This window comes from Vanessa tameamea, chromosome 5, assembly GCF_037043105.1.
Source record: "Vanessa tameamea isolate UH-Manoa-2023 chromosome 5, ilVanTame1 primary haplotype, whole genome shotgun sequence".
Classification (NCBI taxonomy): Eukaryota; Metazoa; Arthropoda; class Insecta; order Lepidoptera; family Nymphalidae; genus Vanessa; species Vanessa tameamea.
In genome coordinates, this window is record NC_087313.1 from 8,469,479 (window position 1) to 8,488,845 (window position 19,367).

The 19,367-nt window shown below is 34.0% G+C and overlaps 2 protein-coding genes across 9 annotated transcripts in view; both read right to left on the minus strand.

Moving 5' to 3' along the window:
- Positions 1-390: 390 nt before the first annotated feature.
- On the minus strand, positions 391-6,768 carry LOC113392510 (zinc metalloproteinase nas-4-like). The gene is made up of 6 exons (XM_026628989.2): positions 6,545-6,768; positions 3,678-3,854; positions 2,516-2,622; positions 1,529-1,751; positions 1,210-1,346; positions 391-563 (listed from the first exon to the last, which is right to left on the minus strand). The coding sequence occupies exons 1-6, from the start codon at positions 6,648-6,650 to the stop codon at positions 459-461; spliced, it is 855 nt and encodes a 284-aa protein (XP_026484774.1). The 5' UTR covers positions 6,651-6,768; the 3' UTR covers positions 391-458.
- A 1,279-nt stretch (positions 6,769-8,047) lies between these two features.
- The window catches only part of C3g (C3G guanyl-nucleotide exchange factor), a 36,745-nt gene continuing 25,425 nt past the window's right edge, over positions 8,048-19,367 (minus strand). For 6 of the 8 annotated variants that reach the window (XM_026628980.2, XM_064220976.1, XM_064220975.1 and 3 more), the window contains 17 exons: positions 19,131-19,241; positions 18,857-18,954; positions 17,411-17,434; positions 16,618-16,738; positions 16,217-16,321; positions 15,646-15,745; positions 15,465-15,560; positions 15,231-15,335; positions 14,920-15,124; positions 14,609-14,620; positions 13,846-14,005; positions 13,417-13,555; positions 13,076-13,333; positions 12,599-12,852; positions 12,297-12,428; positions 12,019-12,213; positions 8,048-11,748 (listed from right to left, as the gene is read on the minus strand). In XM_026628980.2, the coding sequence (XP_026484765.2) occupies positions 11,745-11,748; positions 12,019-12,213; positions 12,297-12,428; positions 12,599-12,852; positions 13,076-13,333; positions 13,417-13,555; positions 13,846-14,005; positions 14,609-14,620; positions 14,920-15,124; positions 15,231-15,335; positions 15,465-15,560; positions 15,646-15,745; positions 16,217-16,321; positions 16,618-16,738; positions 17,411-17,434; positions 18,857-18,954; positions 19,131-19,241 (2,119 nt within the window). In that variant the 3' untranslated portion in view covers positions 8,048-11,744. The remainder of the gene's footprint in view (positions 11,749-12,018; positions 12,214-12,296; positions 12,429-12,598; positions 12,853-13,075; positions 13,334-13,416; positions 13,556-13,845; positions 14,006-14,608; positions 14,621-14,919; positions 15,125-15,230; positions 15,336-15,464; positions 15,561-15,645; positions 15,746-16,216; positions 16,322-16,617; positions 16,739-17,410; positions 17,435-18,856; positions 18,955-19,130; positions 19,242-19,367) is intronic. The other 2 variants (XM_026628977.2, XM_026628976.2) reach the window with 2 other exon arrangements.

A 19,367-nucleotide genomic window follows, 5' to 3' on the forward strand; every position in this document is an offset into this window, starting at 1 on the left:
ATACTCATAAATAAGTAAATTAAAACCAAAAAAGTCATCTGTAAATAAATTAAATTAATTTGTAAAATATTAACGAAACTCCTTTATTACCCCAGGGTGTTCAGTGCTCTAAACCCGACCTACGTACGTACGCCTAAAAATATACGTAAGATATTCTAAATTATTTGCATATAGAAATCACTATTTTGATTAACTAAAATTTATAAATAATATGTAATAAAAATAATTTAAGTTCCATTACATATATATTTTAGATAAACAAAACCATTACGTAAATTGAACATAAATCTCGTAATAATCAGGAAGAATAAAACACAAAACTCTGGTGTAATGTTTTTATTGCATATAATTCCATCGATAATTATCTTCGGGGTTCCGTAACATTTTATAATCGATTATTTGATATAGATCACTCTTACTTGAAGCACACAAACTCTTTATTAATTAATTACTATTTTCTATACCATGAAACTAATAGACTCGTCATCTTCACAATACATTTTATTTAGTTTCAAGATATCTCTTTCCGACAGTCCTTTTCTCTGTCCAATTTTTACGTTTTCCTGAAAAAAAAATACAAATATTTTATATTTATTTTTGAAGATTTATTAATTAAAATCTATTTCAACATACACTGTAACGACAAATTAAATTGGAGCGTTAAATATTGCAAGAAACGTAATATTGACACGCAACAATAAAACTAGAGTGTATTTATTGCCACTATATTTGAGACAGTTAAATCAAATTGTCTGTTATTTAGGCTAAATAATGTAATGTATTGTTTACTTCATTTCATAAAACCTACGGAACTATATTAAGCTGAAAACCATCTTCATACAATGTACATTTCTTATGTTTTTGCTTAACGTTAATTTGCTATTGAATAATGTTTTTTTTTTTGCTTGATAAGGGATTATATTGGGATCCGTCACATTTGAACTATATTTTTAACCAAATATAAAATATCATAACGTAAGTGACAGCTCACTCATATTACGACCCCTATTGAAGTTAAGTTTTTTACATTGATCGTAATTTCCTTTGAATATTCGGATGAATACTAAGGCGCTTTGTCAATTTGCACCTGTTTAATGGTGTATTTTTAAAATTTGTTTCTCGTTAATCAATAAAACATGTACATTTGATATAATCATAAAAAAAAACTTTTATTTTCGAGTAAATAGTATAAATGTTAGTAATAATTACCTTCAATGGTATTATAGTTTTATTTCCGTTTTTTGTAAACGCTGTTTCTGGATAATGCATCACGCTGTCGTAGTCGTACTGTACACCGAAGTCGGTCACTGTGTCGACGGTATACTTTGCGAAATTATGCTCCACGCCTAATAAAAATAATTAATTGATATTATATCTATATTATGTACAAAATATAAATCACTAGTGTCAAACGCAAATTGCTGAAAGTGAAATAAACATCAACAGAATAAGAATATGCTTATACACATAATCATTATATATATTTAAATTAGTCGCAATTCGAATACGATTTTTAGCCAAAAATTACCTGATATAATATTTTCCCACACTATCTCTACAAAATCATCTCTGTCGTATGTGCTTTGCATGTGGTAGAAGCCGAGAGTGTGGAGCATCTCGTGCACGACCGTCCCGTGCTTGAAGCAGCCCTTCGCTAAGTTCAACACTTGGCGCGTTTCTTCCTCTTCTTCTCCCGACTCGTGTTCGTCAATATTTAAACCTACATTTGAATAACACCCGTTTTCCGAACCCTGTTTATACAAAAATTCTCCATTAGTAAAGGTTTATTTTAAGAGTCTGCTCTATTAAACTATAATTGATTATTTTGGGTTGCGCATCGTATAATATTAGTTGGATGACCAATTAGTGTTCCGTAAATATATTTTACAAATTGGGAATAAATATAATATTAGGTAAATATAAATATTAAAGAATAAAAATCTCATTAGTCGAAACCTGATCGTCATTATACGATAAATTCAATTACATATAATGTCACTTGAAAGTGAAAAGTTCATATATTCACGTATCATACGAATAAAATATTTTTAAAGTCATAATCGATACGCGCGAAAGTGGTTTGTTCACTTTCATGTGTATAAGGATCTGAACGTACTCTCGGAACCTGTTTTTTGTACATATATTATTATCTACATCATATTATTATAACGAACCACATTAGTCAAGATGTTCCAGCAGATATAACTCGTGGATCTTAACTGAAGATCACGGAACACGACAAACAAACTTGGAAACTCAGAAGTTATGTACATTGTTCCTGTAATAACACCCTTCAATCCTGAACCAACCTAATGACCAACACTAAGAAGAGCTCTTTAGCGGTAGAAAAGTACGAGAAGATGGTAGAATAAGTATCCAGACCGCAGACGTACTTGCATAAAGCCAGCAAGAAAAGTGGAAAAATATGAACCCTGAATTGATGTAGTCGGGGCATAGTGTTTGTACTGAATTACTGACAATATTGGTACCTAGTACACACATACATGTAACCTACCTGAATAATAACCGCGTGTTCATTATTTTTCCTTGAACGAAACGTAAGGCAAGATTTATTAGCTATATCAGCCATTGCCTCTTCAATCATCTTTACTTCTTTTTCACCTGTAAAAAGCTTGTTTTTTAAATATTGGTACGAAATCGTAATGAATTGACGTTCCATCTATGAACCATTACCTTGTCATTGAATATCGATTTCGAAAAGATTGCGGATCGAAATAAAACACACGTATATTTCTGGATAAGTATCCAGACATTACACATGTTAAACGCAACAGGAGTTCGATGAATAGTCGGCAGAAAGGCTAATGGATCACCTGATGCTTAGTCACGTGGTCACCAAAATGTTACGTCCCTTGTGCCTGTAGTTACACTGGCTCATTTACCATTAAAACCAGAATACCTTATATTTGAGTTCATAGGCATAGCATCCGTTAAATTATCATTATAATTTAATTATTATTAGTTATATCTTACGCAATACCGGAAACGACAGCTTTCTGATATCATGGACATAATTAGTTATATGTCATACAATTTACAATGAATAAACATGGCTTTTGGCATAACTATGGGCGTATTAAAATTTAAATTTATAATTATGTTACGCACATTTATATAATTAACCTTTTTTTACGTAGTATATATTAATTTGCGACCAATAATATTTAAGTGTCGATAGAAATGATTGCTGAAAATAGAAACTGCTTTACTGGACTATTCCAATCGAAGAAGGAATAAAGATAAACAAACCTTAGTTTTACGTATTTCACGCGATTTACTAATAGTTCGACTTTATTTTGCACTACTAACATATAAATATGTCATTATTGTAATTCAACACTTATATTAACTTATATTCACTTTAAAATTACGATAAAACCTTATTTGACGCTCAAAACGTTATTTCTTCGACGCTTCGACCAATGATATCAAGTCAATTCGATGTCAAATGTTGTTTATTTGGCTTTTGTCCTCTTGTGATTGGAATATGATCTACGAGAAGGGCTTTTGCTAGCTTTAGTCACGCTCTTAAGACGTTTTGCTACAAGACGTTATGATATACTGGATACGTATCCAAAGATTCAACCGAATGTTTTGCATTAAATTTCATATTCATTTTCATTCATTCATATAGATATAACAACATAATTACTAACCAAAATCATCCTCAACGATATGGTAAACAACCGTGCGATTGGGCCATCGCTTGGAATTGTTTCTTAGGCCATTACGTTCAATATCAGCGTTTTGAATAGAACGCAATTGCGCCGAAGACAACACCATATCACCTTCGAAATATTCTCCTAATTCTGCGTCGGTACTTGAACCCATATCTAAAAAAAGTTTTATTTAAACAATAATAGTGATCAGCTATCAACACTCATGAAACAATTTAAAAAGATAGACACTCATCATAATATTAGGTCCTTACATATGAAGTTGGCGTTTTGTACAGGAGGAATATAAAGTCTTTTTTTTTTTGTAAAATATATTTAATTAATCAAAGTATACACCGTTGTTATCTATACACCTTTGCTATCACATAGGTAGTTCAGTGATCCCTTTACTACAAAATCTATGGGGGCGAGAATCAATAAACTCTTCGAAGGCGGTTTGGACTGCCGCATCGGAGTTGAATTTTTTCCTTGTAAGAACTTGTTCAAACTCCGGAAAAATGATAATCTGTTGGAGAAAAGTCCAGGGAATACGGTGGATGTCGCAGACATTCCAATTGTAGCTCATCTAACTTATTGGTTGTTTGTTGTGCAGTCTGTGGTCTTGCGTTGTCGTGAACCAGTGGCCTAGAGTGATTGACCAAACTTGGTTGTTTAACAGCTAGTTCTTCATGGTTTACATTTGCTGACAATAGATATCTGCCGTAATCGTTTCACCAGATTTTAGAAAGCTCTAGTGAACGACACCAGCGCTAGTCCACCAAAAACTCACAAGTAACTTTTTCTGAGTCAATTTTACGTTTAGAGCGGGATTTGACTGGGTCTCCAGGGTTCAGCCATTGCGAGCGCTTGCAATTATCGTTCAGTATCAAATTTTCATCACAAGCAATGATTCGATTTAAAATCCCTTCATTATAGTGTCGATTGAGCAAAGTAACACAGCAGTCGTAGCGAGTTTGCAAGTTAGATTCACTTAATTCATGAGGTACCCATCGTTCAAGGTTTTTTAGTTTCCCGAATGGCTTCAAGTGGATTAGTACAGTTTTATCACTTACCCCGAAGCTATCTCTGAAGTGCTATGTGATGGATCCGCTTTCACAATAGCCTTTAATTCTTTATTTTCCACTTTGGTCTCCGGCCGTCCACGGAGTTTGATCTGAAGGTCGAAATTTCCAGAACTAAAACGTTGAAACCAAAAACGTACCGTGCTTTTTTTTGCGACACCAGCGCCGTACACATTAATAAGTACAAATAATCAAGTAAGTACAAATAATCCTTCTAGCTGTTTTTGCAGCACTGGTGCCACGGTAGAATTCATACTCGTAAATATAACGATATTTCATGTTTTCCATCGCGCGGTAATAAGCGACGCCAAAGAAAAAAAATAATGAGAAAAAAACAAATGAATAACTATTTCCAAAACTCAAATGTACCAACTAAATGACATTACATTAACATTTAAAGAACTTCTACATAACTAAGAATGTAAAGAATTATTTAAAATAGCTGAAAACTCAAATGTACCAGCTAAATGAATTTTTAAATTTGAATTTGGGATTCTTAATCAAAGAGGAGATATTTCAGATAGAAGTGGGCAGTACGACAAAACACTAATTTTATATGTAAGGACCAAATATTTGGACATTGGCAGTTGTATCTATATAATGAGATATTATGTACTCATCATGTGTCCATACTGTATATCATGTCAATTAACGCAACTGAATCTGCGGTAGACGGCAGTAGGCGGACGGCGAAGTGGGGCACCTGATGGTAAATGGATGGCACCAACATTGGGAGCTAATATGGTATGTCCCCTTTGCCTGTATTTACTCAATGGAATACAACTTTACAACAATATTAAGTAGCTGTTTGATAGAGAATACTACGATATGTGGGTGGTGCCTACCTAGACGGTTTTGCAAAAAGTCCCACCACTAAACTTTGAAAAAAAAAATCGGTGATATTCTGTTTTGTTTTTAATATTTTTTGTAGTAACAGTAACCCTGTTAAATTATATATGAATATAATATTATAATAAATACTAAACAGCAATACTTAGTATTATTAGTTTCCGGTTTAAAGTCAGCCAGTGTATGTAAGTGTACAGATATAAGGGACATACCATTTTAGCTTCTAAGGTTGGTAGCCCATTGGTGTGATATAAGGAATGGTTAATATTTCTTACAGCGTCAATACCTATGGGAGGTGGTGACTACTTACCATCAGGTGGCCATTATCCGCTTGTCTATTGCATAAAAAGCATATTATTATAAACATATTTCATAGTATTTTTTTTATTTCGTAACATTGGGTTTCTCTTTTACGTTGCTTATTGCTTTTCCATCTGTTGGTTGGTACATTTCTGCACAACACGGCTCAATCATTATAGATTTAGTCAGTACCGCAGATAACTTCTCGTCTCCTTCACATGATTATATGAGATTCGAGTTAGTGCTTATATAATAGTTCTACAGAACCTAGTTAACCTAGTAAACCTAGATATTAAATATCAGTTAAATGACAATTTAGAAATTAATTCATGCTTCGTTAATAGGTTTCGGATAACAATTTCAGCTAACATCAGAAATTTAATGATTGACTGATTTCTTTAACAATAATACATAATATTTTATAATAATTGTTTATATTATAACGAAAACGAAATACGTAAACGAAAAACGTATGTAAAATATTTTTGAAAATATATTTCATAAAATTTCATTTTAATTTAAATGGCGTTAATTTTTTTAAAGAATTAGCAGTTACAAAATGTACAGTAAGTATATAAGCCCTTAAATATCGCATGGAGGTAAACGGCTTAAAGAAATATTTAATTAAATATTTACCATCATCGTTCAGAAATACGTTAAAGCTTAAGTTATATTCCTCAGCAACTGGAGCTGCATTTGAAAAAACCGATAAAATTAAAAATACACTTAACTTTAGTATCATCGTGAAATACTAAATAGCACTACGAGTACGTTAATTACTATTGAGTGCAATATTGTCACCTCTTTTAAATAGAACTCGAGGGACGTATCGATCACCTAATTAGATAAGTAATCTAAGCACATGCTGTTGTAATTAGCCACTTTTGTTTCACCACAATGATTATCTATTGTACGTTTAGAACCCTGCCGTGAACAAGGATGTCTGTCGCCACACACTTAACATTTAAAGAACTTCTACATTACGAAGAATGTAAAGAACTATTTAAAATAGATGAAGCGATTCTAACATGTCAGTTTAAAAATAAATTTGTAATTTTTTTTTACTAATAGATTCAGTTTAATCCTTATAAGATAACTCTGTATACAAAAATAAGGTAAGGCCAATAGTAGTATACATATACCAAGCGTATAATTCTGATTTTCGTATAAATTTTCTTTTGTTTTTTTTTTTACAAATATAATATGTTGCTATATATGATTATCGACCTAACCACCCATCGACCAACACTCAAAGTCAAAGAACGTTTTGTCTTGGACCGGAAAAATCAATAAAATTAAAAAAGACGGTCCATATTATGTACCTCGTCGCCATAGTCGTAGTTGGCGCGAAAACACAAACAAGGCCATGGAAAATAATAATACATTTTGAAAAGATAAATTCTTTATAGGTTTCATCCTTTCTTTATTTATTTATAATACAATAGTTCATTTTTATATTTGAATATTTTTTTGTAAAATATTTTAAAGGTTTCGTACGTAGTCCGTTGTGCGAAGCAAGATATAGCCACAACGGAGCGACACAGGTGACTCTGTCCAAGTGGTGCGTGATTTGTATAGTGACCCTACACGACCCTACTATATTTGGCAATCATTATAGTTCCGATATCTAATAATGTTTTACAGTTCTTCAGATGTTTTAATAAGTTCGGAAGCGGCTAAATGTTTGACGAGCGGATAATAAATAGACATACCAAATATTCGATGCCACGACTGCCTCGTTCGTCTAGTAGTTGTAAGGCTACAGATCCTGGGGTTCTTAGTTCAACCCCCACGTCAGAACCATATAAAAGTTATTGAGTTTTTCTGTGGAAAAAATTCTCATTAAAAGCCCGGAATTTGGAAATTAGAAGTGCGTACACTCCCGTGACCATTAAGTCACGAAAGTCCTGGGCCTGAACTCTTTCTGGTCTTGTCGAATTTACCGTGCCATCGGATTATAAGAGTGAAGAGATATAAAGTACACCTGTGTTTGCACACCTACTAGTGCACTGTCTTGCGTACATGGCTGATCCCCTTGAAGGTGGGCCGCACTGAAATTGGTCAGGACAACATCGTCATCATCATTCGATGCCGTTATTTTAATATACTTACAAGACAAAAATAAATAAAACAACATACTTTATCAGATTGTAAATAACGTGCTATATTTATATTACAAAATAATTACAAAGAAAACTTGACACACAAATGTAAACTGTACAAATAAGCATGCAATTCAGATACAATGTTATGCGAAACTAATTAAGAGAAATGTACAAATAAATCGTATTTATGTATAAAAAAAGAAATACTAAAGTAAACGTATAAGTAAACAATCGCATATAAAACGAAATAATATAAATCCATTTGATACAAGTATGGCATTACTTTAAACATAATACTGAACTTGCTAATACAACAATGTAAGCTGTTCTAAAGTGACATCGTTATAAAAAAAAATCAATAAATATCGACATCGCTACTAAACAATTACCATAGAAACTACAATACCTTTGTAATAGGCGATTCTCTCTAAATACTTGTAGTAACAAACAACTACAGTGATACAATGAAGACGTTTGAAGAAACACTGTCGCTAGTTTACACATCAATTATACTGAGTTATTAATTTAGGCAGTCTTTAATATATTTCAATTAATTATGTACCAAAAAGTTACAGAATATTACGGTACGCTAAATAAATATATACGACATAAGCGACCTCATTACGTATCTTTTAAAAGTGACTATCGATATTGGACTAATCATTTCATTTATAAATAATTGGCTACGAATTATCTTCTTTTTTATACTTATAATAATAAATAGCCTTTATTAATTTCGTTTATGGATTTAGTCTTCAATAGTGACGGTCTCTTTAAAACGCTACGAAATAGGTCCAAAAACAATCATAAAAATGGTAACATACCTACCAACTTAACTACGGTTCAAATTATTTTTACATACAAATTACAATATCAGCACATCGTATCAATAAAGCACTGTAAAATATTCTAAATATTGGTCTAGTTATTTATTGCGTGGGCTGTTTATCCCAAAAGATACAACACTACCAGATCGTTGTAATTACATTATCGAACTACACTGCAAAATACATTATACCGTGTCATGACAACTATGCCTAAACATTTCAAAGTAAACCATATCGTGACAAACCTCGGGTACAACAAATAATATAATTAAATAAAATCACATCCAATGTTTATAAAATTTCAATAATTTATTTATTGGATAAATTAATTTATCTAATCACACTATTTCAATGGTCGACGATGAAATATTCATAAAGGTCTGTCACAATAACACAACACAAACACAAAGTTATTTGTCTCCGACGAGCTATTCATAGTCTTGTATCTTGTATGCAATAGTTCATCGAAAATGAAATAATGTTGTCTTACTATTTATTATAATAGCGACTAAAGATGTAATCGTATCCGCAATGATTCGGCAGATAAATGGGGTTTATGTATGCTTAAGGCTAATATTTCTCTAATATAATTTGTCTACGTATAGAGGACGTCAACCGAGTAGTAAGCGGCACTCGAATGAGTGATTATTATCACAAACGTGCAGCGATTCTACGATAAAAAAAATTATTGCTATTTCAAGACTCGATCGTCTTAAGGCAAATTAATTAAACCGTGTACGATTATTTTGTATTATCTCTAATTACCATTTAAAATCGTTTATTGTATCTATGTTTTACTCCCATAGAAATTTTCTATTATAAATAGAAACAATCGACTCCTAATTAGTCTATCGCTACAATAGATCCTTGGCTGCGTCCTAAGCTTTTAATAAATAGTAAAATGACACAAACACTTCCGTTATAAACAAGTTTAGATCTCAAAAGTATGATTTCTCGTAAACATTTTGTCACCTTGGAGGCGACAATTTATAGGAAAAATATAATTTCTGATTATCAAAAATAATAATATGTATCAAATTTTATTATTAGAACACGCGTAAAATATTGCGTCGCATAATATACTTAGTATAAATGAAATCTGCAGTATATAAGCTGTGTGTTGCCGTCTCGAGCTTTGCAAAAACCACAACATGGACTGAGACACGAATATCGGACACAAATCTCACCGTCTCAGTACTTTAAACACATCCAACTCTTCAGAATGTCGCGTTATACAAACTAAATGTGAAACTATATCAGTTGACACGTAGTATTAGTGCGTGAATTATCTCAGTTATAATTTTTTTTATTAAGCTATCTAAACAATTTGCGAAGACGCACTAAATGTAGTACGAATATTACAAATACACAGTATGTAAATTTATTTATAAAATAGAATAGCGAGAACCAACCTTAACTGACCTAAGTATGTTGCAGTAGAATTTTTATACATCTCTCACAGCTGACCAGATGAACGTAAGCGAAAGATGAAACATTATTAAATAAATATGCATTTAATAACTCTGGTCAGTCACTACTATGAAAATAAGCAACTGCATACGTTTCGAAAATATATATTTATATTTGAAATGGGACATTTCTCAATATCAACATTTGGCACACAATATTTCTGATATGTATTGTTGATTATTTCATGAAATATAGCACGGGGTCGTGTTCAGTACCATTATTAGCTATGGAAGCCCCATTTGACTAGATGTATACAATTTCAAACATTTTCCAACCTCACCAACTTCCTTGTTCCTTGTCATTACAAACAGTTCATATAAGTTAACAGTAAAATGTCATTATAATCTTAATCTACAAAGGCATACATTTCTGTAATATTAATAAACTGTAATTTTAATTGTAATTTTATTATTGCTATTTATATTGTTCAATTGAGAATGATACAGGTTGAGAAAATCCGTCTCACCTTCGATACCATTGTAAACGGTTTAATTTCTTTCTGGATTTTAGAGGATTTGTCCCATTTCTTATTCGCTAAGGCAGGTAACGTGCACATTATGTATAATTTAACTGACATTACAAATATCACATAACAAGTCGAAATTTTTGAAAATTAGATACAGATACACAATACTACCATAACAGCGAAAGATCTATAATGTTCATATAAAATGCTCTTTCAGTAATCACTGTAGATTATTTATCTTTAAATACAAATTTCATGAAATTAGTTTCACCACGCGCTACGCTTAACACTATCACTAATAATATAGCAACTCGTCCACTACTTACAAATTTCAAAGAATTCCTCTAATTCGATGTATTGAAATTTAGCTTTCGAAGTCTGTTTATAATTATGTTTGTAATATTATGACATCAACGGCAAATCACAACAACTAGAAGAATATCAGTTACACTATACTTCTATGCGTCGTATTTCACTGTAAGAAACTATGCAAGTCACATGCTGATATGTATGCCAGTAACGGTAGGAATACTGATAGGGATTTTATTCAAAGATATCATCCAATAAAATTATTCGATTTTTGAAACTTCATGTTCACTTTGACTGGATTATATGATGACAATTATTGATTTGGTTCCGGATTACGTTAATTAATATTAGCTCTCATCGTTTTGACTTTTTATGATACAAATTATGTTGTAATATTATAGACTTTAAATATTATAGTACAAGTCTCAAACCAAGTGCCAGTAAGCTAACATGTTTTAAGCGTTCTATACACAATCGGACCAATCACAGTTTTAATCGCATTTACCAATAAATACACTAAAAATAATTAGGCCATTTTAGGACAGATAATCACAATATTTTATCTAATTTAAACAATTCCTCATAGATAAAATCTCACATTTATGTCGAGTCGTTTCTTCTCTTTCTTCTCCATATTTATTCTTTGGATTTGGTTCGTTTTACCTGTGAAAAGAAAGAAGTACTCATGAATGTCATGATCTTGCCATGTATTATACCCATATATTATACGACATCCGTTCAATTACAACTAATATTCAAAATCGCTACTAAAACGCTAAATAATAGCGTGTTCAGTCGTCTGGCGACGGATCGACTTGTGACTTTTTGCACAAATATTTTGTGGGCTGAAGAACTGCATAGACTACTCTATCCTCTCTCTACCCCGAAAGGCGCAAGGAAGCTCGATGTCGGTATAGACGAGTGTGTACGCACGTGGCGGCCGTGGCGGCGACGGGCGGCGCGGGCGGCGCGGGCGGCGCGGGCGGCGAGGGCGCGGACGCGTTGCGCGAACGCCCGCCGCGCGGCTTGATGGTCTCCGAGATCTGCCACATGGTCTCCTCGCTGAGCACGTCGTCGAACTCGTTGAACATGGCCTGAATGCGCTCGTTCTTCTTGAACTTGTACTGCCTGGAAAGTAAATGCGTTTTCATTCGAGTGTATCGAGTTGGACCGACGATAGAGCGAAATCATTTATGTCTCAAAGGACTCACTCTTTGTGGAAACGTTTCATGTTTTCCATTATATTATACTGCTGCCATCGTTTCGTGAAGTTAATGCTGCCGTCGGGGAGCAGATCCGGGTTACCCACGTGTACGAACGTAAGATCTTGAAGGAATAAGCCACTGTAAACATATATAAAATAATAAGCCTCTAGTAAATTATCAAAAATGTGTATCCATGTCTCTAACAAATGTATCCTAGCTTGTTACAAAATTTTTACTACGCTCACGTCGTATGTTTTATTTACTTATACAAAGAGTTAGTCAATCTAGTGTAACAACGGGGCAGTCACATGTAGGGTATGCAGGGCGGCTGCGTGTCGGCGAGCGCGTTGCGGTAGGCGCGGAAGGAGTGCGAGGAGTCGATGAGCGCGCAGTGGTCGCGCAGCGCGTCGGCCACAGCGCGCGGCCAGCCCAGGCGCCGCACGGGCGGGCAGTCCAGCGCCGACACCAGCGCCAGGTACGAGTTGAAGTTGTTCAGCTTGCGGAGAGCCTTCATCACCTTCAGCACTTTGCTCGCGTACTTCTCCCGCTCGCGCGCTTCGTACTGAAAAACTCGAGCGTATTAAAATCATTTGCGGACAAATATGCACGACACAGAGTTGTGAACTTTCAATACTTGATGTGACCGTGACGTGTGGGCTTCCGAATTATTATATAGTCACAAATTTTAATTATTTACAAAATGCGCTTAGTTTTTCGCATCGTGATGGTGATGACCAACATATTATCTTTTTAAGTCATCGATTCACAAACTGATAAAAACTCACCTGTTCTAATATCCTGGAGCGTGCCCAGTAACTCATCTTGTTGAAGTGCTCGGTAAACCTCGTCAAATTGGGCGAGCTCTCCTCAGACTGGTCGCGGGGCCATGAGAGCACCTCCGCGGTCGTTATACGCACGAATAAAGCTGAGTCTAGTAACGTCATCTGTTCAGCTAACTCACTGGCTTTGAAGTCTAGTAACGTATCCCGCCGAAGGGATACGGTACCATAACAGGGCATGTCGTATTCGTATTTGTTATTTGTCTATAAAATAAAATAAACAACATGTACATTTATAATTTCAAAATATTCACACTATAGATACTCATTTATCAGTAAATACTCACATTTTGGAAATGTAACTGTTTCTGTTTATCAACTAGTATTTGTCTTAGAGCTTTCGATATAGGGAGCTCCTCCGTTTCAACAAGCCAATATATGAATTCCATAATTTCTTGCATTAACGTTCGATCTAGGTCACCCATTCTAAAAATAAATATAATCTGCTAAGAAATACTTAAGAGAATTATTGGGATTATAGTGATGTATGCCGTCCTAACTACTACATAAATTTTATAATAAAGAATTGACCTGAATTTTAAAAACAAATGTTATGTTTTGGGAATGTGAATAATGGGATATCTCTTTTGTCTGTGCGCAGTAGTGTGTATGCCATCGACACACAATCACTGTATTCAATAAGATGATTATTAACATTGCATTTGATATAGGCAGTTTAAAGATGTCTGCCTCTGCTCAATGAACAGTCTACTCACGTGAGGTCGGCCACGACCCGGGTGAGCAGACTGAGCGTGGAGCGCAGCTCGTGCGGTCGCGGGCGGTAGTGGTGCGCGCGCCGCACCAGCTTGCGCACCAACTCGCCCGGCGGCACCCACGTCCTGTACGTCGCCAGAAACGCTTCCTGGTACGCGAAATCTGCACACGTACACTTGTGTTGAGGTTGAGACGGTAAAACGACTTGTTTAAAAGCTAACGATTGATGTAGACGAGTGCAGTACATGTTGTTTTTTTTTTACAGAGGTGTACTTTAAAATACTATATTACAGAAACAGTTAAATGATAGAAACACTTTTGTTATATAACAACACTGTTCTTTGTACTGGTTACATCAACGTTATAAAAAAGGCCAAGCTAAATTTTCAAACTGGTAACACCATTTTGTTTGCAAACTAATTTCTCTAAAGCTATTACAAACAAAATGTGTTACACAAACACTAAGCTAAAGCCGTGTGCTTCAAACGTTACAGTACTATTTATCATTATATAATTCATAAATACAAATACAAATATTTTATCTAAATTTAAAATATTTCATGCTCTTTTCTTTATTAGTTGTGTGAGTCTCAACGCCAGCAAATCGCGTGAAAATTTAGTATATCCAGTAATATAGTACTTATATAATTTACAAATCAAGAGTGCCTCTAAAAACCATATGAAGCGAGACCAGCTAAGCTATAATAATAATATTAGTATTCAACCAGCTAGTGTCTGTCAGCCCTCATACTATGATTCACTTACACTCGTCCGTTTCTGTAAAGTGAAAGCATGAAAGTTAAGAGGTTAGAAGCGATGCCAATTCGGTTTTTTTTTTTAATATAAAATAACGGTTTTTTAAAAGTAAAAAAAATATTTTGTGCCATAACCATATCTTCTTTTATGACATGCTTTGTTAACTTCCAATTAATGTTTAAACCCTTCTCCACATTAGTTAACTTATTGTAATAATATGGCATCATTTGTGATTAGTTATTTAACCACATCCCAATGATGGTATGACTGTAATGATTAAGAAAAAATATGTTGAAAAATATTACGTTATTAAAAAGTACCTTTGGTAGCTTTAGTGGCGAGTACTATTAAGGCGTCTGGGTGGCCGCCGCGAACCTCGCGCACTTCGGAACCCTCCTTGGTGGTGCCTTTCAGAAGGAGCCAACCACTAATGTCCGTCTGCAGAATTATATCCTCGGAGTCGGATGTGATTGTGTCATTTGTTTCGGATACTTGTTGTACAGGTTCTGAGCTGCTTTCACTTCTCTATAAATAGAGATATATATTTTGTAACAGTCAGTATATTATTCAATTTCGAAGTATTAAAAGTCATTACTTTTATCCATATGTATATTAACTTTTATAAATATACCTGTGAGGGCACGGGAGAAGGCAGAGGCACAAGTCTATCTAATTCCTCCTCGTCAACAGGAAACTTGCCCGGGGATGACGAGCTCACATACAGGTCGTCTGTACTCTATAAGAAGAAAACACATTTGTTTAACAGATTTTATGTTTTTATGCACTGCACGGGCATTATCGTATTAAACGAAAAAGTAGGTGCGTACAGCAATTCTAAAATAATGCAAATAAAATGATAACGCACCACGTTATTGAGCATGGATTCATCAGCTGAACTGTTGTTTGAAGACGGCCGCGGCGAAGGTGGGGGTAGCAGTTCGTTACTCGAATTCATTGATATCTGTCGAATAAACAAAAAATATTATTAATACATTTTAATGTAACATAACATATTCATGTAAAGTTAATGAATGAATTTACTATACCTGTTTAGTCTTATTCATCTTTGGTGGTAGAGCTGGAGGCTCGGGAGGTACTGGACTAGTTCTGCTCGATGTCTTCATACTGACGGAATCTTCGGAACCACTGTTGATATATAAAATATTGAGCAACAATACTCTCTAAATAATTGTTTAAAATTTCACAAGTTATAAAATAATAACATGGCTATCGAACTACTAAAAATATAACATTATAGATAAGGAAACAAAACATTTTAAAATAATTTGAAGTTGATTTTGTATACAAGTTGAAAGAGTAATAAAATATTATAGGACTATTTAAAACACAAACAATTTAAAGTTTATGTTACAAATCTTTATCAAATAAAACATTATATTTTACATGATGTAATATGTTAATAAAAAGGCTATATTGAATATTCATTGATTTTCAGCAGCATATAGATTTTAAAATTATTAAATATGTATATTTGAATTAGTAAAACAAAAATACTTCCTGAGTTTCTTGCAGGTTGTTCTAGCCCCTCTATGACTATCCAAAATTACTTGTGAGAATCTATTTGAATAAAATATATTTTGATTTTTTTATACAAACCTCAAAGGTGGTGTACTCAAATGTTGAACCGTTAACGACGAAGCCATAGTCCTTTGCATCTGGTGGTGACCCACGCTTATTGTTCCAGTACTAGAATGTTGTGCACTAAAAACATACACGCGTTATCAAATATACAAAAAAAATAATTAGGACTAATAAAATAAATTACGCATTAGTTACTATAGGTATTTACTCAGAAACAAAAGATTAAAGATTTATTGTGCATTGACCCACATATAATATGTGTTAATTAACAATGTCATCAGCTAAGTTTCATTTTATTGTATGTTTAATAGATAAGAAATACGGTTTCTTTACCCGATTCAATAAACGAGTTCTACAAGTCAGTATGTATGCGAACACTGATACAGAACATAGAAATTTAATATCAAAACAATTACCTGGTTAAATTATATGTGTGTATTGAATGCCGAAACATGTCCGGCGGAGCCTCGGGATTGATCGGAGGATGAGCGTTGAGCGTGTGACTGCAGTTTCCAAACATTTCCATGTAAGCCATTACTGGAAAAAATAGTTCGAAATATAAAATCACAAAAAAATAAAATTGCCAAAAAAACGTTGTCTAGTAACAAATGCGTAACATGTTCTTCTATGCCGCCTAATAAAACAGCAAAGGCGCCGTAATGAAGCGTTAAGTACATTCATCATCTCAGGTGATAATTAACAATGCGAAATTCCGTTTATGTTAATAACTGACACAAAATAAAGCAGTGTAAGCCATAAGTGATAAGCAAGCGGTTTTACTGGTATTAAAATGTATCGTGAAAGCTAGAGGCACATGAAGTTCTCCAATCCGTCCAACTATTTGGAGTCGACGAGTTTCACCGCTAAATTACTCTCAGATACTAACGGTCCAACCAGTTGACTGACTTAAATTTAATTAAAATGAAGTTTATTTATGCGAGTGCGAAATAGATACATAAATTATATAACTATTTTGTAAAATTAATAACGCACTAAAATTAATGACTATAATATTGTTTACATAGTATTGTTACGTCATAAAACAATTACAGTTTGCGAAAAACATATCGTTACGCAGCTCAGACTCGGTTATATTAACAATGTCGCAACTGATGGGGCTGCCGTATCTCAGGGTATAGCAGCGCTAGGCTGAGGCATCTCGTATCGGGCGAGCTGTGGGAGGCAGTAGCGAGCATGCATTCCACTCACCGCTGTACGCGACGCTTTGAAACACTGCGGCGCCGCACCGGCACAACAGACAAACATGCCGTTATAACCCCCACTTTATTAAACATTAATAAACCCCGATTTTGGCATACAAGAGACAGTTAATTCGGCTTAATCATAACAAATGCAAGAGAAAAGAATCAATATTTGTTACTTTATATATCTTAAAACACATTTTATACAGAACATTAGTTATTTCTTTTACCGAATTAACTGTATCTACTTTATCATTGATCCATTTGAGAAATTCCCAGTAGCCAAACATTAATAGAGGACAAAGTGGAACAGTAAACAGCACCGACGACACGAACATTATGTCATCATATTGTATTTAAGAATTTTACAGACAAATTAGAAATAGAAAATTAGACACACATACACTTGAAAGTCGTGTACATTTTCAGAAATAGCATTGATTCGTGAAATAGAAAAGATTCCACATTCTCACTTTCAACAAATATGCTACATGCAGTCAAAAATCATCACTATTGTGACATTCATACATCTAAAACAACAACACAAGAATTATTTATGCTAACGTAGTGTCGACTTGACGACGATGATCTGAGACAGCAAATATTTAATAAATATTATATCATTTATATTTAACACAAAATCATAGAGCTACATAAATATATATAAGAAAAACCTTTGGTAGTTATTCCTATTAGAATCTATCTGAAGACTTGTTATTTATTATTCAAGTATTGTTATTAGTATTTATTTTGATGAAATTTTCCGATCACCAGAAGCTTCCATAACATTTAATTACAACTTGTGAAAATAAATAGTAGAAAAGTATTTTTAAATACAGTACAATCCGGATAGAACGACTTTCGATATTACGTCGTATTAAGTGAACGACCCATCTATCTGCTATATCATATATATATATATATTTTTGTTCGTTTATGTTTTTCAAAAATATAACTCCTTTCAAAGAGTTACATTACAGTCGTCAGCTTTTTAATATAACTATAACACCAATTTAATTATTTAATGCGACATACTCTAAGCTCTCTTATCCCCAAAGGAAAAAGATATTGTTCCCTGTGTTGCGTAGTATATTATTTCCTGCTTGTAGGTTTTCGTAAGGAGAACCATCATCATCGTCCAGTTAATGCAGTCCATCCAATAAAAGGTGTTATAAGACTGTGCTTTACCTGAGTATAATCGAACGTTTTTAGTTTAATTTTTATGCAAACCATACTTGAGCTTGCATCTACGTTGCTTAATACGGTTGGCTTCTACAGAAGAAGTCGCACTAATCGGATTTTACAGTATTCTCAAATAGCTGTTTATTACTAATTTCGTATATATTTCATCAATAGCAGCATAGTACAAGGTCTAATGAAATGAAGGATATATATATATATTTCAGACGTATATGTCTAACATTGGGCGCATTATTATTATACAGATACTGACTGTGTTTCTTCTTGAGCGGGAGCGGCGGCGGTCGCTGGTGGTTGTGCTCTGCGAGAGTGTGCGGCCGCGCCTCGTGCAGCGAGAATGGCGGCGTTTTTCTGTGTGAGCAAAGAGTTGGCATGTAAATTATGCACAATACGTAATGATTATTTTATTGTTTATACAAATATATTATTTCTAATCAATTTTTAAGATTGCTGAACTCCTAATAAATTATTAATTGCAAGCTGTCACTATACATGACTTGAAATACGAAATAGATGTAGCAGTGCACCTGATCTCGACGTTGGGGAAGTACTGCTGCATGTCGGCGCGCACGGCGCGGCGCGTCTTGACGGGCAGCTCGGGCGGCGTCTCGCTGTCGTCCGACGTGATGCTCGCCAGTCTGCGGGGACATTCTCTCGTGTAACGATCACTGGTTATGGCAGATTCACTCGATATTTATTTTAAAAATCTCGAATATAAATCATCGACGACTGTAAAAATTACATTCATCGAAAAAATATTCTAT